Consider the following 27,073-nt stretch of genomic DNA (forward strand, 5'->3'; position numbering starts at 1 on the left):
GACACCCTTCTTGCACAAGGCCCAACTAATGAGGGTTTGTAATTAACCTTGCAGATCCCCCCTACGCAGCCATTCCAACAAGGTCAAAGTGTTCTGATGTCTGTTGTGGCAACAGAATGTACTGGTTCAATATGGGAAGTGACATAAGGTAAACATGATGAACCAGTATGAAGCTGAGAAAAATTAAAATATTTGTTAGTTTCCCTTAGAGGTCCTCTTGAGACAAGTCAACCTTATAATTCACACAGAGAAGGTCAAAAAACAATTGCAATACAAGTCTCAGCGGGACCTGGAAAAATTAATCCTCACACTGAACTTGTCCTTTCGGCTCTGTACTTTTGGCACTGCACGCTATCTGAATAGCAAAGATAAAGCCAGACCTCTCCCTCAATGGAAAACAGTCTTGATTTATCATTTGTAAGATACTACTAAGTAGCATGCATGGAAAAAAAAAGTCATACTGTCAGGATTTATTCTCTAAGACTCCATAAAACTCACGGTTCCCTGCTAACACAGATTTTATTACTTCAATTGGGCAGTTCCCAAACCAAAAACCTCAACCTGCAATAACTCGTGATTAAACTTCTCTGGTAGGTCACTGCCTCACCTAAAAATGTCGAAATAGCATACAGATGGATGAAGGCCTACTCACCTTAGGTAACTTCTGGGGGTCCTTTTCCTTCTTGGTACACAGCGTGAGCTCACACTGTAGAAAGAGCAGTGAGGTGTTGAAAATGGACTTAAACACAAAGCTGAATCGCTTCTTATCCATCTCAGCTTGGGGAATAGGAAAGTGCACCCTCTTTGGATTGTAGAATTTCACAGATTCATCTTTAGGACAAATGTTTTCAATGATAGTGTAATCAGACATCCTATCCGGGTTTGAATATGGAGAGATAAAGCACGTTTGGATGGCAAAGCCCAATTCTTGGTCAGCCTTAGTAACAGACACCTACAAAAGAACAGAAAGACCAATCAGAAGCAAGTTGGCATCTCTCTTTTACTCTATTACACAAGGGTAACATATCAACATAGTGCTTCTGATGAGGGACCCTGCTTTATTTTCATAGTGTACTTATACAGTCTTCTTTCTAATTACAAAAGTAATATATACTCATTGAAAAAAGACGTCTCCCATTTAAACTTGATATGGATGATTATGGTGAATTATTTGGTTCCAATGTCAGTCTGGAAGATTCCAACACAAGATGAATAAATCTTGTCAACCTCCCCTAAGTCCTCTGGGAAATAAAAATAAAAGCACAGCGCGCACCTAAAATGGATTTTCCAAAATAAACAAACACCAACAGGCAAAATCCCTGATGTCATAATACTGTATCATGTCTTAGTAGCATACCACCTGTAGCGCAGGCTATTTTTTGAAATTGCTCAAAAATAAGGTACAGAGCAAAATCTATTTAACCTAGGCAGAGAGGACTGAACTTCTAAACTGCAGCAAGTCAGAATGAGCCTAAAACATTGCAATAAAGCTACAGATTCATCTAAAGTCCTGCTTCCTAGTGAGCAGGCAGAGCTGGCCCAGTTTGGTGTCAGGAACCGTGCAATCTGGTGGCGATCACGAGCCTGGCAAAGTGTCCTAGCTGCTCACAGGTCCAAAATAGGCCTTGCCAAGTACTCTCCCTTCGCTCTTTAAGCCCAAGGGTATTTTAAGGGAAATCTAATCTGGAAACGTTTCCAACTCATTATACTTCTCTCTTACAAAACATTTGTATGGGCTACGTCCAAACCTTGTTAAGGTTCTTTTCTTTAGAAACAGGAAGTGGTGTTTGGCCAAGTGTAAACAGAATTCAAACCTCAACTATCCTGAACTCAGCTAAAATCCTCGGACCAGAGTGGATTCTCCATTTGGTGACACATGGATACTGTGTGAACTGCCTTTCCCCTCATGCCTCATTCCTTTACTAAACTTAGGGTCAAAATAAACTTAAACACTTTAGAAATAAAGTTAGTCCTTAATCATAAGCCAATAGCCCCAGAATCCTTTCAAAAGGCGTGGAGATATAAACGCACTTTCCATTCTGGGAACCCAGGGGAAATCCCTGACATCGCATAGGGCACAGCACTATTTTGAAATCTCCCTACGTGGTTAACTACAAGACACTCAACAGTGAAGATGATTGTGATCATGTCACTTTGTTGGGCCTTAAAGCTCAATCCCTCTGAACAATCTTGTGAGATAAATATTTTCATCTCCATTTTATAAATGGAGGAGAAACAGCATCCAGGATGGATGACTCATTCAAAACCCCACTTTGCAAGCACTGGATAAAACCAGGGCTTAAAACCCAGGCCTTCTGACCTCAAGTCCATTTTGTCTAAAGTACTTCATGGTAGCCACAGGGTCAATTCAACCAAACCCAAGATGTGGCCTTGGGAAATCACCTAGTCAGAAATCTTTCTAGGAAATAGTGTTTGGTAGTCTATAAATATTCACAGATCATTGTTTTGGCAATATTTCTAAAAAATAAGATATCTTGGAAAGATGGAAAATTACATATATCCTATTACTAAAAAGTGGCCTTTAACATGAAGTCAGAACCCACAATGCAAAAATGCAGACAGAAGAAGAAATGCAAATCTTTTCTCTAATCTCAAAGAAAGTACATAGTAGCAGAAAGTCTAAGGTATCCCAAAAAGTTGTTTTGGAGGAAAAACTATGGTCAGTAAGTCTTTTACTCTAAAATGGCCTGGAAATGAGTGGTAGAAGGACTACAGGCCTTGGAGGGAGATGAGCAGTGAGCCTCAGGAAATTGCGTGCTCTGTGACTTGTGCCCTGTGAACTCTGAGTCTCAGTTTCCTCTCACACAGAATAAGGGCACCAATACCTACCAGAAACAGTTATTGTGAGCATGTGTAAAGTCACAATTACACACAAACAACAGTTCTCAGCTACTCAATAAATGCCAGCTATAATTAGTAGTTCTATTCTAGATGTAAAATTTGGAGGTTATAAACAGTTCTTTTTAATGCCCCCAAGAAAAATGAACTAACAGAAAAGCTGTCATTTGCTGAGTCGAAGGGGCACATGTACCCCAATGTTTAAGCAGTGGTATCAACAACAGCCAAATTATGCAAAAGTCCAAATGTCCACAGACTTATGAATGGACAAAGAAGATGTGGTACCTTGTACACACACACACACACACACACACACACACACACACACACACACATACACACACTCAATGGAATACTACTCAGAGAAAAAGAATGAAATCTTGCCATTTGCAACAATGTGGATGGAACCAGAGTGTATTATGCTAAGCAAAGTAACTCTGTCAGAGAAAGAGATCATATGATTTCACCCATATGAGGAATTTGAGAAACTTAACAGATGAACACAGGGGAAGGGAAGGAAAAATAAGGTAAAAGCAGAGAGGGAGACAAACCATAAGAGACTCTTAAATACAGAGAACAAACTGAGGGCTGCTGGAGGGGAGGTGGGTAGAGGGATGGGTTAAATGGGTGGTGGGCATAAGGAGGGCACTTGTTAGGATGAGCACTGGGTGTTACATGTAAGAGATGGATCACTGGGTTCTACTTCCGAAGCCAAGACTACACTGTATGTTAACTAACTCAAATTTAAAAAAAAAAAGAAGAAGAAGAAGGGGTGCCTGGGTGGCTCAGCCAGTTCAGCATCCAACTTCAGCTCAGGTCACGATCTCAGGGTTTACGAATTTGAGCCCCGCATCGGGATCTGTGCTGACAGCCCAGAGCCTGGAGCTGCTTCAGATTCTCTCTGCCCTTCCCCCACTTGTTCTCTCTCTCTCTCTCTCTCTCTCTCTCTCTCTCTCTCTCTCTCATAAACTTAAAAAGTTTTTTTTAAGAAGAGGATGAAAATATAGTCAGTATATGAAAAGATATAAATGTGAAAGTAAGAGAAAAAAAAGCATTTCAAGTAAGCCAGCATTAGGTGGACTGGGGAGAAAAACCAAAATGCCCAGGGTAGGATACAGGAGGAAGACTGGCCACTGATGAGTATACGGCAGCAAAGCCGTAGGTCAGCAGAGCAGGCACACGTTTGAAAAAGAACAAACTGCAGTTAAGCAGGGCCCCTAAAATCCAGGGCACAGCAGAGGGTCACTGACCAACTGCGCATGTGGACTATGCAGGCAGAAACGCAAGAAGAAAAAAATGATCTTGGATAAGAAGAGATCTATAATTAGGAACAGCATGTAGAAAGCAGTATATTTTCCCTGGTGGAGAAAAAAGGTATACCCCCAAAAAAGAGAAGACCTCTCAGAATAAGGAATCAAAAAGGAGGAGAGATCCAGGAAAACGTCTAGAGCCAGTGGGCTCCATCCCAGAATGAGGACAAAGGTGAGAGTTCTTTGTCTTTCTGAAATAGAAATATGTGCTCTGAAGTCACTTTCAATGTGTCGAAGTACCCCATTTCCACCCTGTAAGCTTCTCAATCCTCCCACAGTGAAGCAGAACACCAGCTTGCAGTTTAGCACCAAAACTAGCTCATCAGAGGATGATGTTCTTGTAAGACCAGCAGGTGTTCTGAGGCCATAGAGATATTTATCCTTTTCTAGAATCTAATCCATGAACCTGGATATTTGCACTGGTGAGAGGGTTACATTTTCTTCCCCTTTAAGTGACCCTTTGAGGATAAATGATAGTAGCATCTAGTAGATAACATTATGGGCTCTGAAGCCAGACAACCTGAGTATGAACCCTACTCTGAGCTCATTAGTTACTAACTATGTGATTGTAGACAAGTTTGTACCTTATTTTCCTCATCCCTAAAATGGGGATATCAGTAGTCTTGTCTCATCGGACTGCTTTGAAGAGTCAATTACTATAACACTTATAACCTGAGTTTGGCACAAAATAAATCTGCAATAATGTTAGCTGTTATTATTTCATTATTCCCACCACTACCTAATATTTTCATAGTTATTCCACAGATACATGCTATACATAATAATTACCATTATGTATACAAAATAGTTTCATACATTTATAGATACATTTAGATAATGATCTAAAAAAAACCAATTTTCATGAGATATGAAAGCGCACAGCATTTCACTGAGGTGTGTTCAATTTAAAAGATAATATAAGAGGTGATGTGAGGGGCGTCTGGGTGGCTCAGTTGGTTAAGCATCCAACTTCAGCTCAGGTCATAATCTTGCGGTCTGTGGGTTTGAGCCCTGCGTCAGGCTCTGTGCTAACAGCTAGAGCCTGGAGGCTGCTTCGGATTCTGTCTCTCTCTCTCTCTCTCTCTCTGTCTCTGCTCCTCTCCTGTTCACGCTCTGTCTCTCTCTCTCTCAAAAATAAACAAACATTAAAACAATTAAAAAAAAAAAGAGGTGGTATGAAATCTTCCTGGTTAACTCTAACAGTGCAAATACTGAACTCCTGTTCCAAAAATACTAAGGACAAAGCAAGAACAGGACTTTATTAGAATTCACACTGCTGATTAAAAAAACAAAAACAAAAACAAACAAAAAAAAAACATTCATCTGTAAAACACTCTCTCCATGTAGCAAATCCTGAAATGTCTTGCTTTAGTCAGAAATCAACCTGGATGCAGGGCGCCTGGGTGACTCAGTTGGTTAAACATCTGACTTTGGCCCTGGTCATGATTTCACAGCTCATGAGTTCAGGCCCCGCGTTGGGCTCTGTGCTGACAGCTCAGAGCCTGGAGCCTGCTTTGGATTCTGTGTCTCCCTCTCATTCTGCTCCTCCCCCTGCTCATGTTCTGTCTCTGTCTCTGTCTCTCTCTCTCTATAATTCAGCCCTGACCTAAAAGCCCAAGGCTAGTTAATGTTCATAACTAGCATACCTAGTTATCCCAAGGCTAGTTAATGTTCATAACTAGCATACCTCAACATAAATGTGTCCGTTCTCTGCCACAGAGAAGACCCCCTGAGAGGGCACGAGAAAGAGGTCAGTGTTATAGAGCTCCATGTTGAAAGTGACATTCCTGTGGAGTGGGTCCTGGAAGCCGCTGTGATTCCTCACTCGCCGCAGGCTGCAGTTAAACTAGTGAAAACAAACAAACAAAACAGAGATAAATCAGTCAAATGAAGGATGAACACCCTAGACCTTTATAACCTTTGGCCTTTAACATCTAATCCCTGCTCCCCACTCCCAACAGTCCCTAATTAAAGCTGACCAAAAGGACAACATTCTCACAAACTACCTACTACAAACAAACACATACCACCACAATTTCAGGCCGGCTGAAGAAGGAAGTGTCTCCTTCATCCACATCCCCCGGAAATCCATGATCACCTGACTCCAGATCTTCATAACCATCTAGCCAGCCGCTACTATCCCCAGGTGATGGAACCTGCATCACAATCTAAAAGGCAAAGAAAGCGCAGACATGGTCATTGAAACACCCAGTCACATGATCTGGTTCTATCTCACACCAACACCAATGTAATAATTCAGTTGCAAACTGAAAACCTGACTTAAAACAAAACAGGGCTCCTGAGTGGCGGCTGGGTCGTGGCTCCGTGGCTCCGTCATTAAGCATCTGACTTTGGCTCAGGTCATGATCTCACAGTTGGTGAGTATGAGTCCTACATGGGGTGAACATGAACCCTGCTTTGGGTAAAAACATGAGCCCCAGGTGAGCCCCACTTCTCTCTCTCTCTCTCTCTCTCTCTCTCTCTCTCTCTCTCTCCCTCCCTCCCTCCCTCCCTCCTTCTCTCTCTCTCTCTCTCTCTCTCTCTCTCTCTCTGCTCCTCATGGGATTTTCTTTCTCTTTGGCCTTGCTCACTTGTGCCCCCCATCTCTCTCTCTCAAAATAAAAATAAGAAAAACCTCCAAGTGTTTCAGGATTTTATCTTCAAAGAGATAAAAATAAAGAGAAACCCAAAGTACATTCAAATTAAAACTCGACTAAAGTATGCATCTTTCCTGGTGAAAGAATAAAACTTGTTTCAAACAGTAGGAAAACACTAGGCACTGGAATAAGGTTGAATGGGGTTGTCAGCAGGCCAGCCTGTAGGGGAAGGGGCCTTCTCCTTAAGGGGCTTCTCTTTACATCAAAAATTCTAAGAAATATTAAGAGCTGGCTAATTTGTATCCATTGAGATTTCTATCAAGTTTGAGTTGGAAACAAAGTACCTAATGTTTACTATTATGGCAGCCTCTCCTCATCTTATCTCTGTACTCCTCTACCTTTTCCTCATTTCCTCCCCCATATCTTTCTGTATGGTATACAGATGGAGAAAAGAATCCTGTTTTATTCTATGATAGTCTATCCTAATGTTAGTTGAGATGATTATTCCTAGGTTAGTTCTAGATAACATGAAAAATTCACCTGAGGACTGTGACTCCATAAATAAAATCCTAATTTTTTTGTGTATATAGAATAGTCATATTTTTTGGTCTGATTTCGTGTCGTGTGCCTAATTTCTGAATATGTTGCAAAACAAAAGTATATAGTAAGTCTGGAAATTGCTACAAATAGTTATCACTGGAACGAACACCTAAAATATTCACTAAAGGGAAGAGAATATAGAAAAACCACCTCTCCATTTACCAGTTCCTCACAAGAAAGTACTGATGTACCTGAAGCAAGTACCTAGGACATTTCTTACCCTAGGTATTATCATCATAATATACACACAAATACACACACAGACACATACACAGACACACACACAGGCACACACACGAGAAGAAAGAGATTTTAAGGGCTTGGGATATACCTTTTTCTTCTGAGGAAAATGGTATTATTTTTACTTAACAGATAACCAGAGCCTCTTATTGGTGTTAATTTAGACGTAAATTTAAAATTCCAAAATCAAGTATATCAGTACTATATGCTATTCATTATATCTGGAAAAACTGGGTAATATACAAAAATTAATGTTGGAATTGGCAGGAGTGTGTTCATCATAGAGGTCAAAGGTTAATAAATTATTCCAGGAACAAAGGGAGATTAGTTGGGCCAGCCTTGTGTCAGGGAAAGATTAGTGGATGAGAGGTCAGGAAGCTGGATTCAGTCCTGGCTCTGCCGTTAACTAGTTCCTCAAATCTAAGCAAGTCTCTTAACTCCCGGGAGTTCAAATTCCTCACCTGTGAAATGAGGAAGTTGAATGAGATCATCTTAAGGTTCTTTCCAGCTCAAACACTCTAAGTCTGAAGAATAATAAACTTGGGCCCATAGAGTCAGTCCCCACATGAGCCATAGTGACAAAACACCTGATCTCCAGTCTTTCCTCTGGATGGGTCAAGGGTATCTACCAAAGGGCAGTGGGACGAACGTGAATGAGAGTCATGCCCTCCCCAGCCCGTGGCAAAGCTGGAGTAGGTGCTGGGAGCATAGACACACACATCATGTCAAAGCCAGACACGGATTTTTGAGCCTTATTTTTACCATCAAAAGTATAACCTGAACTGCAAAATTAATACTATAAAGTTCTTTTGAAATTTCATGTTTCAAATTCTTTTAATATTTACTACCTAGTGTCTATTTCTGCAAGAATAGGCTTCATCTGAAAAAAAAAAAAAAGATTCAGATGAATGAACTGACAAGAATGATTTCTGAAAAGTGCAGGATAGCTACTATAGTGGATAATCATTGGGGGAATCTGTGGAATCTTCCTCTGGGGAACTTCAAAAGTAGGGGATTTTTTTCAATTTAATCTCTTTTCTTCAAGTTGGAGAGAGATTTAATAATAATTTCTTGAGGGCCATTTTTGGATTTCTCTTGATTATTTTGTTCATGAGGAAGGGAGAAGTCCTCCTACCTTTGAACAAGACTGAAATGAGGCCAGAGAGACCATGGAGCTAGCTAGCTCAGCTGTGTAGACTCAAGGTCAAAGGACACCCAATTTGTTGACAATTGACACTTGGCTTTTTTAGGCCTAGGGTATATGCCCCTGCACATTTTCATAGAAATTTTAAGGCTAATTTTAAGGAAACACCCGGAAAGGATCTGGCAAAGGGCCAAGCTTTGTTTTGGGGAACACTTACAGAGTTATAATAAATCACTCCATCCGGGGCTGACCGCCGGTGCCAAGTACCACAGCCACTCAGGGGAGACTCCAAAATGAAGTGGGTGCCATTCATCTTGGCCTTGCAGGTAGGATCCAACAGAGTGAGCTCCATCCCCGAATAGTTGTTGGCCTGAAACAACCACCACCAAAGACATAAGGGGGGGCCCACAGGCAGTTCTGCAGCACACAGGGAACGTGTTTTGCCTGGTCTTCCCATATGGTATTGGTTGCTGGAGGCCTGCCTTCCCCCTCCCCCCTTACCTCTTCCCAGCCTACCAAGGATTGTGTTTGTTGGCCTTGGAAATTCAATAGCAAAATATTGACACACAAGGATCTGGAACCCCCTTTAACTGAGAATAACAGGACCCGGGTAAGAAACACAGCCAAGGGGAAGTAAGCCCATCCAACTGAGAAAACAGTATCAGGTCCCCAGAGTTCAAAAGTGAAAGAGCTAGAGGGAAATAACTAACACATACTGGGGCAAGATGGGGAGGGAGGTGGCTTTCTCTTCTCTCCTTTAAGAAATTGCACTGACCTGAAAAGACTCTTTTTCTACAGATACGACCATCTTTTCACTGTCACATTTGACTGACAGGGAAATATCCACATTCTCTTGCACCTCCTTGGGCTCTTCGGGACCAGGAAACAGCCGCAAGCTGGGGACGATAGGGTCCCTCGGCTGGGGGATCCCATCTTCTCCCCTTTCCACCTGGCCTCTCCTGGAGATATCGGGGATAGGAAAGGGGAAACCTCCATTTCGGCCTCCCCCTCCCCGGATGGGTGGGTTCTCCAGGGCAGGCAGACTGCCAGGGTCCAGCAGGATCCGTAGCTCAGGAGGGATGGTATGGACTTCCTCATCTCTCATTTCCTCTGGTGGTGACAGAAGGCAACATTGTCAGCGTTTGATGCCAGGCCACAGTCATCATCATTAGAGGCAAGTACAAGAGGAACTGGCACAGAATGGGTGTGTGTAAAATTACTCTTATCAAGCAATGTGTAAAGGAGACAAGGAGTCTGGAAACCTGAATTCCAGTCCCGGTGTTCTTTCTAACTGACTGAGCGTCTCTGGGCCAGTGGCTTACTTCTCTGTGTCTTAGTTTTCTAATTTTTAAAATTAAGGGGTTGGATTAGATCATTAGTCCTCTATATTAAAATTATTTGGGGAGATTGAAAAAAATTCCCTATACCCAGGCTGTGCCCCAGGTCAATTAAAATCAGACTTCATGGAGAGGTATCTAATCATTAATATGTTTTAAAGCTCCCTGTATGATTCCAACATACAGCCAAGGTTGAGAACCATGGACTAGATAATTTCTAAGGCCCTGTAAGATATAAAAATCCATTATTTGAGGAGCGCCTGGGTGGCTCAGTGGGTTAAGCATCTAACTCTTGATTTCAGCTCAGGTCATGGTTTGTGAGTTCGAGCTGTGCTAACAGTGTGGATTCTCTTTCTTCCTCTCTTTGCCCCTCCCCAGCTTGCTCTCTCTCTCTCTCTCTCTCTCTCTCAAAATAAATAAATAAACTTTAAAAAAATACATGATTTGAATAAGTTATTGGGACAATAATATTTTCAAGTGCCATTGTAATACTTCCCTTGAATCTAGAGATTCTTTAGAATACATTCTTCAGGGATTTCTTGAAATAGTATTTGCTACCTCCTTTTTGCCTGCTAAATTCTAACAGGCATTTGAGCACCCTGGCCTAGTCCTGAAGGAGAAAAGAAAAAGCTGCTTAGGTACACTTATTCCTTCAAAGGGAAAGACCTGTTTCCATATAATCAATATTCAGTGTTCTGTCCTATTTTCAACAATTTAGGGAAGAGACATTTCCCCAGTACTGTTTATATCCATCCAGTCTCAAAGTCAACGCCTGAGGTCAATCCATCGCAGTGGGAGCAGGAAGTGAACATGACTGGGGACATTAACTCTCCTTCAATACTATCTTTTGGGAAAAGATGGCAGACAGCACAGCTGTATGGGTCCAAAAGAGGCCAGAGCTTTGGAGGGTTTTAAATTTGTATGTTGACAAAAACCTTCACAACAACCCTTTGAGGTAGGGCCTATTTGCTCTCCCATATTACTGAGGAGGAACCACCTGAGGCTCAGAAATTAAGCAACTTGCCCTCAAACAGTGAACAAATGGCCCATATTCCTAACCTTCAATCTATGGGCACTGTCCTTGGCGGCAGTACCAGGGGGTGAGGAACAGGTCTGGGGATCAGAAAACTCTGGATTTGAGTCTCGCTAGTTAGAGGCTTGGCAAAACCTCAAGAACCTGTTAAAATTCCACTTTCTGCTCCATCCAACTGGGGTCATGACTCCTGCGTCCCCTCTGGGTGAGGAAGAGGAAGCACCTCGTGACTACTGTCCTGTAAGATGCAGTCTGACCCAGGACTTTTCCCCCATAGTTCCAGCCGCTCTGCATCTCAGCTGTCAGTGATTAGCAGGCACTTCTGAGAGAAGAAGCCAGGCTAATTTGTTCTTAATGTAATCACAGTGAATTATGTGATCTACAACAAAGTTCTCCACCATGCAATCAACTGTACCAAAAGAATTTGGTACAGAAAAATCTGTACGAAAGTACCAAAGATCATTGCTTTAAAACAATCTATCATGATTCTAGATACTCTTAAACTTGATAGTAAAATGCAGTCAAATGAATCATCAAAATTTACAACAGAAAAACAGTATCATATGAGATGTAATGAGAGTTCCTCATTGGAAAGCCTCATTTAGGGGATATTTTTACTACAGAAAAAAAAAATCCATACTTACCACTGTTTTCAAGCCGAAGATGGAATCTATTAGCCACAGGAGCCACTGTATATGATGTTACTGGACTATAGCCATTGTCCGAAGCCCACTTGAACAGATTCTCTTGGGTTGAAGGAATGTCATCTCTTACTGATTTGGTTGTTATCATGGATCTTTCACTCTCTTTCCCAAAGCCAATACTGTTAGGAGCCTGAAGATAACAGCAAAATTTCACTCGTGAGTCTAAAACTAAACAGTGCTTTAAGTACAAATTCAATATCTAGAATGAACAGATTCTACATTGTATATGAAGGAACTATTTATTCTTTTGATCCCTACTTTCCTTGGGCTAAGAACACTGATGTGAAAATCTTTAACAGCAGATTAAGAGAAATTTATTCCTGTTGTTTGATCTTACCATTTGGGTTGCTTATGCTGATAAAAATAATCCAATGATTGATAAGTAGCTACATACTGAGTATACCTACTAGGTTACCAGAGTTAGTTAAATGTTTAAATTATATATATATATATATATATATATATATATATATATACACATTATATATATATATATATAATGTTTAAATTATGTATATAATAACAAACTTTCCCTTATTTTTATTTACAATGATGTATAAAGTGTACAAATGTGCATGTTACACTGCCAAAAATATGTCCATGCTTCTATTTTCTGCACTCTAGATTTAAATGAAAGAAGGCACAATGCAGTTACTTCACTGTGGAGACCATCTCATCATTGTAAACTATTAAATTCCATATGGTGGAACAACCAGTGTTGAGATTTCAGTTATAATTTATGGCCAGTTCAGCAATCCTGTAATTGTATTCATTTGTCAATGTCATTAACTGAAGATGCTTCGATTTTATGTTCCAAAAATTAATTAATTGATTTGGGTTACTGTCCCTCTAAGTGCCAATATTTTATCCAGCAATACCAGTAAGCTGACTTTCACTTGGTAATTAATTACAAAATTAGAACGGAGTGATAGGAATCCTTCCAAGAAAGGACTGAGTAACCAGGATATGGTAAGTTTCCACATCCTCTGGCTCCTACAGCAGTGACCTTGTCAGACAGTGCAGGAGCTGACGGATGCAGAGGAGATCCCAAAGCGAAGGCACCGTAGTTTCAACAACTGCTCCAACAAGACTGGAAAGCCCTTCCAGCATGAAGATTAGGCCATTTTCACGCCGTATAAAAATCACTTTAATTTCCATGCCCAATTATTTTCTCCTGCATACATGCAGCATTTTTTCCTGAATTCTCCATTTGTTTCCCATTCTGTGTGCCCCGAACATGACTAAATATTAATCCTTTCCCACTATAAAACCATCGAAGATTCACAGGCTCTAAGTTCTCTTGGCCTCTTTGGTGGTGGGATATTGGCTAAGGACACATATTTTCAATTCAAAGCTTAAAGGATCTCCCCCAGTATGTTTTTTCTGTGACCCAAAGTGATTATCTGAAACTTCCAGAGCAGCCAGTCACAATAATGCATGCAAAGGAACCAGACAGAGCTTTAACCACGCTTTGTAGCCATTTGTGAAAAACTCAGCTTGACAGGTTTGGAATATTCCAGCACTTACCCTGATTTAGAGAAAATTCCTTAGAGGAAGGAAGGGTTAAAAAAAAAAAAAAAAACTAAACTAAAATGAGGTAAGGAAGGATCCAAGTAGTTCTTTAAACTTAGTTTCCTAGGTGCAGCTTCTTCTAGTCTTTTAAAGCAGCATGTCGTTTTGATTGGCGGGAGTTGTAACACTGGCCTAAACAACACAGCTTGGCCTCATCTGCCCTAGTCTTTCATGTTTTTGGACAGCTGAGAAAATACTGTATTTCCAGAATACTATCATCACAACCGCCACCTGTGTTTTTTGTACCAATATGGAATGATTTGTTTACACCTTTCCACATTAAATCTAGGAGCTGTCAGTACAACTCATATTGATTACGCCTCAGGACTTACAAGGCTAGAAATCTATCTACACGTTTGTAAAACAGCAAGGCTTGGCAAATTGGTTCCTTCCCAGCAATGAGCAAATTCCTCACCCTCTATTTCGGGATACAGGGAGTCCCCAGGCTTTTCTAAGGCTTCGGTGTAGCTACTCCAAATGGGAGTGTTCAAGGGGGTCTCCAAATACCACCACCATATTTCAGCCACATCTTCATGAAGGATGATGAGCAAGGTAGAGTCTGAGCACTTCCCTCTTCCCCTTCCCCTCCACTGCCCAACACACACTTGCATCAGAAATGATGGGGTACGGGAGAGGTTGGTCAGAGATGTAGTCCATTCCCACTGGGATTAAAACATGTCTTCTCTAAGAAAAAGCTGGCTGAGGCCATTTGAAATAGTGTAACCAAATATTTCCTCCATCTATTCTTTTGTTTTGGAGGTTCCTCCAAAATGTGATTATGCACGGTCCATAAGGGACCTGAAGAAAAACCCAGAGCTGGGCACAGTAATGAGGACAGTTCTAGTATTCCAGTTCTTGTCCACAGTACTGCCCTTTGTGGCTCTTGGAGGGTGCACTCTGCCTGTGCACCCACCCCCTACAGGCACCCACATGCCACCTGTGTTTAATGGGACTCGTCTTTACATTTACCCAATCAAGTGCCTCATAATTCCTTCAGCAGACATTTTGTTTTCACTTTGTTTAGAGAAGTTAATTGCTCCTATAGACAAACTTTTGAAAAGTTTCCTGTGGAAGGAAGATAAATTCCCTTTTTATGACAGGCACTATGCTAGAAGACTTACATATGTTATTTAGTTCTCCTCTAAAATACAAGGAGGGTACCTGGGTGGCTCAGTCAGGTAAGCATCTGACTTCAGCTCAGCTCAAGATCGCACAGTTCATGAGCTTGAGCCCCACATCCAGTGAGCTCGAGTCCTGCTTTGGGTGAGCCCTACTTCTCTCTTGCTCCTTCTCTCTCCCTCTCTCTCTTTCTCTCTCTCTGCCCCTCACTCAGAAGCTAAGTAGCACACGTGGCTGAGAACTCACCCTGTGCACACAGCCTGTCTACCAGGCTGTCTCTAAAGAAGATACTACAAACAAGGCCACTATGAACCATTTCCCTTTTCTAAGCATGAATGTATACTTTTTTAATAGCAGGTACCTTTCCTTCAGAGCATAGTCAGAACTCACATCTGAGACTGGGAGTTAGGAAATCAAAAAGCATGAAACTGATTGGGAGAATAAAAAAGAACATCATGAAACATTACCTAATTGTTTAGTAATGTTGTCATGCATTGTCCAAAATTGGCCAGGAACAGGAGTACAGCCAAAGAGAGGAATATAAACAGATTTTGCCCTGGGATGAGCAATCTCATTTCTAGTCTGTCTTACTCATACGAAAAGTGAAGACATTCAAAGTGAACTCCAGGACTGCCATGGACCAGGAACACATACATGCTCAGGTACAGAAAGAGCCACTGAAGGGTCAGGGCCGAAAGAACATTTACACAACTCCAGCAGGGAATTAAAATGTACCGTATGTTTTTTGCCTTTCAAAGCATAATTCCCTTTCCTGTTTTTGTTATTCTGAAATTAAAAACATTTGGTTGGTGTGCCAGGCAGCAAACGCTGCAGACATCCCAGGTCACCAACACCCCTCTGGCCAAGCCAGGGAAAGCAACTGAAACAGCTCTGACTTCAGAAAACTGCGGCTGGGCTTTGTTCTCGACACCAAATTAATGTATCGCCCTCACACAGGATGGCTTATTTGGATCCTCTCACAATTAAAAAAGAAAAAAAAAAAAAACCCACAGGAACCAGAAACAATTACAGTACTTTAAAATTAAGATGTGTATGCTTGTGGCTTTGCCTGCTGCTTGTGGTGAGTGCTTGTACATGAGGTAGCCCCAGCGGAGCACTGGCTTTGTCCACTGTTATATCACGCTAAAGGTGCCATGAATGAACAGCACCAAAACCAGAGGCATCCCTCCCCCAAAACGGGGAAAACATAAAACCCTCTCCAATTGCTTCAATGCAGGTACTGAAAGAGGGAATCAGACACAACTTTTTAAAAAGGCAATACACAAAAATTTGAGCCTACAAAAGAGATGCTAAGGTAATTATCTTCTTAAAAGTGATGGGGGGGGGGGGTTTCTTGAACTTTCAATGTAATTTGTGCAACGTGCTGTCACACAGTTAATGCCGTAAACATATTTGAAAAAGATTTATTTTACCAAATTTCAACATTTAATTTTTTAGGAAACTAGCTGCTGTCTGCCTATCATGCCAGCCAACTAATAAACGTCTTAAGCATATCTCCTTCATGGAAGTAATGTTTAGTTAGGGAGTAGGCTGGGGGTACTTTTCCTATATTATTTCACTAACCACCCCATTACTGTGATTCTAGCATCAGTGTTTCACCCTCAGAAGTTAGAAGCAAGCAAGAAGGCATGCCAATACCATGTATTTATCTCTAAAAGAAAAGACAACAGTGTGAGCTGGGGTCAGCCCAATTTTCCACACCTTCCCTAAGTACCTAACCCCAAATTAAGAGCTGATATTCAGTACCATGACAATGAGGCCATTACAGGACCGTCAACCATGAAAGGCCCCATTGGGCTCATTAGTTTACAGTTACTCTGACTGGAAAGCACACTCATACATTTCAGGAATTTCACAAATGAGGCAACTGGGGTCTAAAGAGGTTAAGGGACTTGCCCAAGGTCACAGTTTGTAAATGGCAGTCTGGACTCAAATCTTGATCTTGACCCCAGAGGCCATGCTTTTAGCCACCACACTGTCTGCCCTTGTCAGGAGAAACCATGGAGCAGCCTATTTTATAAAGTGAAAAATCACAGAGAGCTCAGAGAAGCAGAAACTTCACAAAAATAATACATATAAAGCAAAAACGTCACAAAAATAACACATACAAGCACAGCTTAAATTGTTGCCATGCATCAAAACAAAGAAATGCTCAGCAAACTTACAACAACTCTCAGGTTTCCCTTAACATCAAAAGATTTGATCACCCAGTTGACAGACTTTTTGCACTTCAAGATCAGGATGAGATTTTTGACCACCTCAAGATCCTTTCGAGAAGGTCTTATGTCAATTATTATATCCACCTGGAAAGCACTGTGAATGGAAAACAAAGGCAAAGTTAGAACCCAAATGCCAGAGAGTTGCAACTATCTCCTCTCTTCCAAGTCTTCATGTTTCCAGTGTCTGGCCAGTTGATTAAAAAGCTGGAGTTGATCCCAGGCAAATGACATGTGCAAAACAGATTGTTAGTGCACACAAAACAAAATAGTTTTACATAACAATAGAAAAATACGCCTGCTGATAATTAGACACTAAAATTTTTCTCCTTCTTTGGGGGGAATAAAAAAGATAATTACTTAAGGCAGCCACTGTTTGAAATGGATCTGGGCAACCAGGAATTTACTTTTAAAGCAGAATTGTTGCTTTTCAACCTTCAACACCTTCAGTGTGTAACTTTCCAATTTGCATATGCTCAAAATCCTGGAAGGTGGCAGGGAGGAGGGACGCCTGGTAGTAAAAAAAACAAAACAAAACAAAACCCCGAAACAGAAAAAAAAAAACCAACAAAAACAACAACAACAAAAAAACTAGGACACTTAAGATGAAATAAGAGGCGAAAGGCTGGAGAATTTGACTTAAATAAGGTTTGCATAAGCCATTAACATTTGCTACAGAATCATATCTGCACTCACTTTCCCAAACTTCTGGATATACAGTTATTAAAATAAAGAAAACAGATGGTCAACCAACTGATTACTGGAAAATTGATGAAGACAACCCAAACTTCTAAGAATTCAGTATACAGGAGAATTTTTTTTAACCAAACAATAACATCTCTGTCATTCTGAATTTAAAGGAAAGTCTTTCTTTCCATTTGGTTTTACACACTTGTGAAGCACATGATGAATGATACACTCAAATGAAGCCTGAGGCTTAATATCTAAGCATGTTTGCCAGATTGATTCTATTCCCATTCTCTTTTAATTTTCCACAAAATTCTTCATGTGGGACAGAATGGAATCTTCCCCAAACTGATGTGTAGTTTTATTCACCTTTGAAAGCAAAATTTGATTAGAATTTTAATTCTGAAATCCCTCTACAATATAAATTTAAGGCAGTGGTCCACAGGAATGCAGACTCGAGTAGAAGAAAGAGGCACTTTTCCTCTTTTATCCCCTTTTTAATTCCCTAATCATTCTTGATAGGGAGGGTTAAATTGCTAGTCCTGGGGCAGGAAGCTGAGGGTGGGAGATGGAGAAAAAGAACGTAAGCGAGAGGCAGGTTGTATCTAATGGCTCTTTGGTGTGTCGCCACGGAGGGCCATGCGCCAACACACCCACACTCACTCCCCCACCCCCAATGCACACACACCTTCATAGCACACACAGCTCTGAATGCAAATGTGCTCTGAGGACGCTATGATGGAATTTTATTAAAAACAGAATGTGATTAAAATTATAATTATGTTAACAGGCATATTTTATAATTTTTTATCAGGAATAACCTCAGTCAAAGGAGATAACAATGGAGCAAGAATTATTTTGTACTGTAATTAATTAGTGCCTGAAAGTTCAAAATAGGCTTCAGAAACTCACCTAGAATATAGGGGATCTAGAGACAGATGCCGAAAATAAAATATACCACTGGTGCCTTCACTCCCTTCTTCAAAACTTCTGTTAATTCACCCAACGCATGAACAGCTCCCTCCCTCCTACACAAGTAGGGTTGTACTGTCTCTGCCTCAAGTCAGCATATATCTTTATTTTCATTTCTTTTCAGTTCAGCGCACGCCCACACACACACACACACACACACACTCACTCACTCACTCACTCACCTGTAGGGGTTAGAGCTGGGGGTAATTAACTCAATGATGTGTACTTCCTTATCCTGGGGCTGGCTGGATATCACACAACCCTCCGCTGCTTTGGGCTGAAGGTACTCAGCAAGGTAATTGAGCGAGAGAAAATTCTTCCCTATGTTGCACGTGGGAGGGAACACTTGATCTGAAAGAAACACAGGACAATTCATCACACCACTGAGCTACATGTTATCAGACTCGAAGGGAAGAAGGTGATAGTAACTGAGCAACTGCAGGACACAGGGAACCACAAGCCCTAGGGACGGCCTTAGAACTCAACCACTGCCTTCAAATACCTCCCCTATGGTCACCAGTGACCTCCTACTGACCAATTCTAGTGGCCTCTTTTGGTCTAAATCCTTTCCTTTCCTGTTCTCTGTGATACTGCGTTGTCCTCATCCACATCCTCTGACTTACCTCCCATCTCTTTTACTGGTTCCCCCTCCTCTGCCCATTCTTTAGACACCAACGATCCTCAATCTTGGGTGCACACCAGAATCCACCTATTTGGACCCCATCCCAGAGATTCTGAGTCAGAAGATCTGGGGGGCAGGGTGGTGCTAGGCAGCTTTCTTTTTGAAAAGCTCCACAGTTGATCTTGATACAAAACCAAGGCTAAGAACTCAATTCCTTCCTCAATCTTCTTTTTGTCTCATACTCTTCCCAAATGACCTCAACTGCTCCTAGGGCTTCAACCTGTACCTAGATCATGACTCCTTTTCTGAGTTGCAGTCCTGGGCTGGCATCTGTCTACCAAGTACCTCTCACCTAAAAAATCCAATAGTTATTTCATAGTCCACATACTCAACACTGAAATCAATTATCTATCCAGATATGCTCCTCCTTGGATATTTGCTACTTCAATTAATAGGGGGATCAACCACCTAATCAATTCTCTGGCCTGCTATGTAGAATGAATCATTCCCTCATATTTATTCGTCACAGCACTACAGATCTAAAGACTGAAGGAGGGAGTTTGGGGGAAACAGTGAGGGCGGACTTTCACTCTTTCTCACAATCTCGTTACAGATGACTAATGCTTTTATAACACTTTACAGTTTACAAGGTGCTTTTGCAAACATCATCTCATTGTGCTAAGGGCTGCTCATCACCTCCACCAGGGAAAGCGATACAAGTACCAAGAGTCTAAAGATACTCCCACAAGGGCACATGCCGTTTACACAGCACTGTGGTTGATGGGATTTCCAGCCAGCGGTTTAAATGTTTAAACAGAACTTGAAACTGCTGGCAGGGTGACAGCTGGGACCAGTGTCAAGGAAGTTCTAGGTGTAGCAAACTTTTTTTCAGAAGGGGTAATTAATCAGAGCCCTGGCACTGTAATGAAACAAACTTCTGCCTCTTTCATTTAATGGACAGGATGCTAGGGTTCAAATACACATGCAAGTCTCACTCAGGAGAGAGGAATCAGCCCAGGAGGTCCCAAGATTGGTTTGGTACTGCCCTGCCCCCAACCCCCACCAAGCCTGGGTATCAGCACACACTGTGGCATCATGGCTCCATGCACCAGGCCTAGAACAGAGGGGACCACAGGAGCTCACAAGGCCCCAGGATGCAGGCTCCTGCACAACAGACCTGGATCCTCCCTCTGCACTCTTCCCTGAAGACCCCCTTAGAGAGAAGAGGCCAGGGCTCCACTGAGGCAGCTGGAGTGGCCTCCCCTCCACGTCTGCTGAGGGTTTTCCCGGATGAACAGATGAGGAATGCACACCCCATAGCTGCAGCCCTGCGGACGCCTCCCCCAGATCACAGGATGGAAAATGATACTACGGTAGCAAGACTGAAATTTAATCAAGAATCAGGGGGTGTGTGCATGGGCCAGCGACAGGCTAGTCTGGAACTCCAGAGACTAGGACCCTCTTGAGACTCTGGCCTGTATATTCAGTTCAGTTCATAGGTGGGTCTGGTTTGCATCTGGCAAGTAGTAGGCATATGGTACAGGTGTCCCGAATTAACAAACAATGAGGTGAGATTTGAGACAAATACCAAAAATTCACCCATGTTGCGACCCTCCTAAGCCACTAGGAAAGGTTTGTTTAAAAGTTGCTATTATTGAGGTGCCTGGGTGGCTGGGTCGGTTAAGGGTCCAAGTCTTGATTTCAGCTCAGGTCATGATCTCAGGGTTCCTGCGATCGAGCCCCGAGTCAGGCTCTGTCCTGACAGTGCAGAAGCCTGCTTGGGATTCCCGCTCTCCCTCTCTCTCTGCCTCTCCACTGCTTGGGCGCTCTCTCTCTCTCAAAATAAATAAAACAAAACTTAAAAAAAAAAAAAGTTGCTATTATTAAGGGCTCAAGTCCCAGATGCCATTGTCACTAGGTTGAATAAGCTGATCATTTTCTGTTGCGTATACATGTGTGTGCCCGAGTTTTTTTCCCCCCAAATGACCTTCCGCATGCCTGGCATCAAAACTTATACCAACTGCCAAGTAGAAAGGAAACCACAAAGGGGAATCCCCGGGTAGAAACCTGGCAAGTTTTGGGGGGGGGGGAAGTCACATGCTTATTTGTATTTTAGGAAAAGTTTGACGACTAACTTTGCGACTTGGAATGATATACTCTGGGAACCTAGGAAGTAATGCAAACTCCTTGTTTTCCTGCTGTGGAAACTGAGGCTTACGTGGCAAATCAGAGGGGTGCTGGAAGTGTCACAGTTAATGAGACAAGTTGGAGTAAGAACGGAAAGTCCTCAATTCTTCCATTCTAGGTGTAGTGGTTAGAGCAGCAGTTCTCAAACGTGAGCACATATCCGAATCACCAGGAGTGCTTGTTAAATAAAACACAGACGGCTAGACCCTACTCCCAGAGTTTTCAATTCAGTTGGTCTTGGGCGGGCCCAAGAATTGGCAATTCTAACAAGTTCCCAAGTGATGAGGATGCTGCTGGGGCACGGACCACATTTGAGAGCCACTGGGGATAGAACAAGAGGAGACTCTGCTCCTCTTGCTTGGGATCTTGGCTTGGGATCCCTAGAGGTAGCTGGCGAGAGATGGGCAGGTTCTGGGAAGCTGGCTGATGAGTCCTGCTCAGTGAAGCCTGATCCATGGTGACAGACAACATCACCCTGTGGTCCACCGACCTAACCAAGGAACCTCACTTCCCCCAAGGGTTGTTCTCCACAGTGTATACCAGTGACTCATACCCGACTCGTGTCTGGAATCAAGTTTCAGGGGCTCCAAAGGTGTTACCAAGGAGTCACCAGTTTTTACTGAACTGGACTGGACATGGGGGCCTTTGAGTTCGTTCCTGACTCAGCGTGTGGCCCTGGGGAAGTCACTTAACCAACCCTCACTCTCAAGGCAGGCAACAGCTGTGCATAAAAGTTCCTGCACTGTCAAGAGAACAGCTCAACAGCTCTAAATGTTACTGTAACACATTTTCTTATGGTAACAAATTCCAAGTGGGAGGGGGGCAGGTGATCAATATCCTTTTACGCTACTAGAATTCTGCTTCAGAAATGCAGGCCATGCGCCAGGGCTTAGAACCTTTGTTAAAGAGGTTTTGCATTTTGTTCCAATGGGAGCTGACCTCTATTACAAGTTACCTAACCACCTAAGAGTTCAGTAACAAACTCCAGCTTTTGTATCCAACACTCACCTAAAATTCTTCTCTCTACTCTGCTAAACAAGTCTTTCCACCCAGGTGGCCTACTTGTATTGTCAGGTTGTGCCTACTTAGCTAAGACTTAAAATACAGCATCAGGAAACAAGCATTAGACTCGAGAGTCAGGAAACCTGGGTTTGAATTCTGACTTCACCACTTACTAATAATGCGGATTTGAGCAAGCTAGCTTAACCCACCACTAACCCCTCTGTAAAAGGATGGAAGTAATGGTTTCCTCGTAGGATTACTGGTGAGGTTAAGTGGGGTACCTGCGAAAAGAAAGCACCTGATGTGGCCTTTGCACTTAGCACATACTCCAACATCAGAGTCCACCTTTCCTGCAACTGTCACACAGCCCAGGTTTAAGAACGGGCTGGAAACAAGCATTCAACGAGCAAGGCTGTGCTGCCATGCTGTCTGTGAAAGAGGTGACAAGTGCTGTCGAGTTCAACAGAAAGCAGATGGATGCTGAAGACCTGAAATGCAGTTTTCACATACTCACCTGACTATAACAAGGACTCATTCACAAGAGTTGTTATTTCTAGTAACTAATGGGGTCTCCAAATACATACAACTAAAAATAATGATGAAAGAAGTTATTTTTAAAAATGTGCTTTCAAACTGAGTTACCAGATATTTATATCCCTCTGCAAGGCAAGGAAATTAAAACGGGCAAATCTCTTATCAAGGCCACACAGTTCCTTTCTCCAATAATTTGTCCTTGTAATGGGCATTAGTATTAAAAATATATTTAAGCACTTTTCTGCTGCTATTGTCCAAAATTTAACCCACGTCTCAAGACCATAAACCAACACTGGCTTCAAATGTTTGCAGATCAACAGGTAAGAGGAAGCCCTAACTGTTGGCTCAGCCGGCCAACTCCTCCTCTATTCCATTAGCGATCACCTCCTTTCCCTCACTTCGGATTCTCACCCTTCATTCACTTCCGATTTCTGTGTGTGGACGTCTTCTAAACCCTGCACCACAGCCTCCTCTCCTCTCTCAACCATGCTACTCCCAACATCCTGCTTGGCCATTACCAGGCCTGTTTCCTCAGGGAAAAAAGAAAAAAAAAAAAAAAAAAAAGGGAAGGAAGGAATGTGAGGGGAGCAGGCCTGGTGATCTCTCAGGTCCCTGCCAGCTACAACATTCTGTAATTCTAGGATTCCTTGCTCTAACCACCTGGTCTCTGAAAAGAAAACAAGTGACTGTCATAAATCAGTCATTAACTGAAACCACGTAAAATTTACCTTCCCCCACTTTAACGTAAATGTTTCTTGCTATCTTGAGTTCAGTGAATGAAGTGACTGCTCCGTACTCCTTTCGAGCCCAACTTAGCAGACGGTCGTTTCTATAAGGGAATCTCTTTTCTTCTGTTTTTGCTGACAAGGAGAAGTTTCCTGATGAAAACTGGACCATGGAACCCTGAGACACCTAGAGGAAATAGAACAAGGTACATGTTTAATATGGTATAGTCACCTGGAGATGAATCATAATTAGAGAAAGCATTTATCAGACAATGGGTATTTGTCAATCCAACCTCTTCTCTTTGTTATACAGGTGGGTCTTTTTTCAGCAGCTGATTCCCAGGAAACAACAAAGCTAGCAGTGACGCAAAGAACCACTGGTATTTTTAAGAAACCAGTGACGCAGGATTGTGCCATTAGAATTTGTAAAGAACTCTGTGATAAGAGACTGCAGAGTGCATTGTGAGTTATCACAAGAATGATCACTGCTATTTTTCCTGATATCTCAGTTGAAGGCCAGCCTTTCAAGTAAAGAGTTTCTAGCCTAGCGGAAACTAGGGAGTGTGATCACGGGCTTGTCATGGGCTTCAAGATCAGGGCAAGCAATCCAAAGTCCAGTTAGCAAGTAAACCTGATGTCCAGGTCTTCCATAACTGCAGCCTCTACTGACAGCCACCATCCCAGAGACACTGGTTTGTGTTGTCCTGGGCAATGAGATAAAGAGAATGGCTGGAGGCTGTCAGTCTTCTACAACATCGCACTGCTGCCTAGAAGTGAGATGAATGTATGTTACAGTTTATTTTGTGAGACCCCCAAACACCCACAGATAATGAAGTCAAGAGGCTGTTAGACTGACCCTAATAAAACTTTCAGGATGATTTATGCAAGTACCACATTCCTGCTGGATGCATCTAGACAATCGCTGACCTAGCACATCATGGTATATATAATTAACACATACAAAGGAGGAAAATTATCATCTTGCTGCTGCACTGCAATCAAATTTAGTCGCTGGTGAAAATATGCACATGTCATCTTAATTGGCTAGCATTTATAAAAGTAACTGATTTTATGAATGTCAGGGTGAAAACCTCAAACTGTCAGCAACAAGGTTCACAAATTCCCAAGCCACACTGCTATAAATGTATTAAATTTCACATTAACTATTTCTCATTAACAAAGAGCAAAGGAGTTTCTGAAGGGGGTTACAAATAACCAGACTAAAAGCAGGCTGAGGGCAGGGGTTTTGCTTAGGGTTCTATTGCTTACAGCGATGTTTGCAACCTTAATGCACAAACAACATAGTACGTACCCCAACTATGTGCTAGGCACTGTTATTTTCTATTCAATTATACACAGGTACAGTAGTCCCCCCTTATCTTTGAGGCATATCTCTCAAGACCCCCCAGTGGATGCCTGAAACCACAGACAGCAGTGAACCCTATGTACACCATGTTTTTTCCTATACATAACTACCTGTTGTAAAGTTTAACTTATCAATGAGGCACAGTAAGAGATTAACAATAATAGCTAGTAATAAAACAGAGCAATTAAAACAATATGTTGTAAATAAATGTGGCCTCCCTTTCTCAAAACATTTTACTGTACTGTATTCACCCTTCTTGCAATGTCAGATGATAAAATGCCTACGTGAGCAGATGAAGCGACATGAAGGACGTAGGCACAGTGACACAGTGTTAGGCTACTATGGACCTTCTGACAATTCATCACAAGAGGAGCATCTGCGTCCAGACTGCGACTGATCAACAGTAACTAAAACCATGGAAAGCAAAACCTTCAGATCAGCAGGCACTACTGTGTATATTTAAATGCTAGCAAAGACGTTCTTCGCCAAATTGATTCCATGACCTACTAATGCTCTGGTCTCACTCTTGGCTGAAAAGCAGAAGCATCTAAGAGCTTCTAAATATTATGAGGTCCAGGCCACACCCAAGACCAATGAGAACCTTTGGGATGGGACCCAGACCTCAGATCATTTTAAAGCTCCCTGAGTGATTCCAAAGGTCAGCCCCGGTTGAGAAGCCCTTCCTTAATTGGGACTGAGTGATCCGTAATTTTAAAAGCACTATTATGGGTCAGGGGCAGCGTGGGCACCTTGCAGCTTCCTCTCTACCAGTGGTTCTTAACTGGGGTGATTCTGTCCCCCAGAGGACTTTCAGCAACATCTGGAAATATTTTTGATTGTCACAACTGGGAGGGAAGAGCTACTGGCATCTGGCAAAGAGGCCAGGGATACTGCTAAACGTTCTACAGTGCACAGGGCAGCCCCCGTGACAAAGATGACCCAAAATGTCGACAGTACTGCGCCTGAGAGATCCTGGTCTGACTGAATGTTGCTAACATTCAAACGTCTACTGGATCCCCAGATTGAATCCTCAAGTTGACAGTCATCTCTATGCTAGAATTTGGGCCGTTAGGTACTTAATAAAGAATAAGAGAAGCTTCCTGGTTTAGGAAGCCCAAAACTAATCATTACTAAGCTGGACATAAACCATGGCCTCTAACAATAGTTACCACCTCATGCACACCTACTATGTATCAGGTACCACGAAGTGCTGCGAAGAACGCTAATGACATTTGCAAAATATGTCCTGATGCCAGTTACATATAAACAAAATCAGTGGGGACTGTCCAGTTTTAACCTTGTTTTGAACAATGCCCGCAGAAGAAAAAGTTCCTGAACCATTTACCTGCCAAACAATAACCATGCCGACATATGTATAAACCCTCTGAGACTTAGCTACTCACCAACACTGAACTTCAGTGTTTATCTGATTGTTATGACTGAGGCACTGTAGTAAAATCTTCTTTTCACTGGAAACCACTTGTGCTAAAAAGTCATTTTTATCAAGCCTGTCACCAAAAAACCCACAACAGTGCAAAGGCCTTTGTCCCTCTGCCAGCACAGTTCTGAATGTTTCGGCAAGTATCCCTGGATGTTCCGCTCCTTTTGTCCTCATTCATGTTACAGCCATAAAATAAAGCACTTGAGTTTTAAACACCATGTACCTAGAGTACATTTCTTCGGAGTAGAAGGTGGGGTATACAGTGTAAGAGAGAAATAAGGAGCAACTCCCAAATGCATCCGAAAGTAACAGAAAAGCGATACTAGGGCATGGCTGATTCTTCAAGAAGGGGCAACTCCTGGCTGATCCCTCCATGTACCACCAACCCTGCTCCAGTCTGTCTTCTCCGGGGGCCAGCAGCAAGGTTCGTCCACTCACAGCTGAGGAATTTGGAAAAGGAGTTAACTGCCGCTCCTCAGGCACATTCCAATAAGAAGAAAGCCAAGCTGCCAGAGGCAGTGAAACGTCCCTGACTGCAGGTCAGTGGAAATTTTCTGCTGCGGCACGGGGTTAGTCAGCACTCCTCCTGATCACCAGTTCTCCTGGCTCTGACAAAGTTGCACGCCGACAAAAGTCGGCCCCAACCCCCACCGAGTTTTAGAAGGTGTTGTTATTTCCATCTGATCCTCAGGATGACCTATGAGCTAGGTTACTAGGATTTCCACAGTGGAGAGGAAGAAACCTCAGAGAAGCTGAATGGCACACACAAGGTCAGAGGATCGGCA

At 42.3% G+C, this 27,073-nt stretch overlaps 1 protein-coding gene across 3 annotated transcripts in view; it reads right to left on the reverse strand.

The window, feature by feature from the left end:
• TGFBR3 (transforming growth factor beta receptor 3) overlaps positions 1-27,073 on the reverse strand; it is a 209,833-nt gene that overhangs the window by 30,537 nt on the left and 152,223 nt on the right. For all 3 annotated transcript variants that reach the window (XM_006934902.5, XM_003990327.6, XM_019837423.3), the window contains 9 exons: positions 23,485-23,668; positions 18,594-18,762; positions 16,702-16,849; positions 11,765-11,954; positions 9,526-9,860; positions 8,968-9,120; positions 6,197-6,337; positions 5,857-6,015; positions 653-952 (listed from right to left, as the gene is read on the reverse strand). In XM_006934902.5, the coding sequence (XP_006934964.2) occupies positions 653-952; positions 5,857-6,015; positions 6,197-6,337; positions 8,968-9,120; positions 9,526-9,860; positions 11,765-11,954; positions 16,702-16,849; positions 18,594-18,762; positions 23,485-23,668 (1,779 nt within the window). The remainder of the gene's footprint in view (positions 1-652; positions 953-5,856; positions 6,016-6,196; positions 6,338-8,967; positions 9,121-9,525; positions 9,861-11,764; positions 11,955-16,701; positions 16,850-18,593; positions 18,763-23,484; positions 23,669-27,073) is intronic.

The sequence above is a fragment of the Felis catus genome, chromosome C1, assembly GCF_018350175.1.
Source record: "Felis catus isolate Fca126 chromosome C1, F.catus_Fca126_mat1.0, whole genome shotgun sequence".
Taxonomy (NCBI): domain Eukaryota; kingdom Metazoa; phylum Chordata; class Mammalia; order Carnivora; family Felidae; genus Felis; species Felis catus.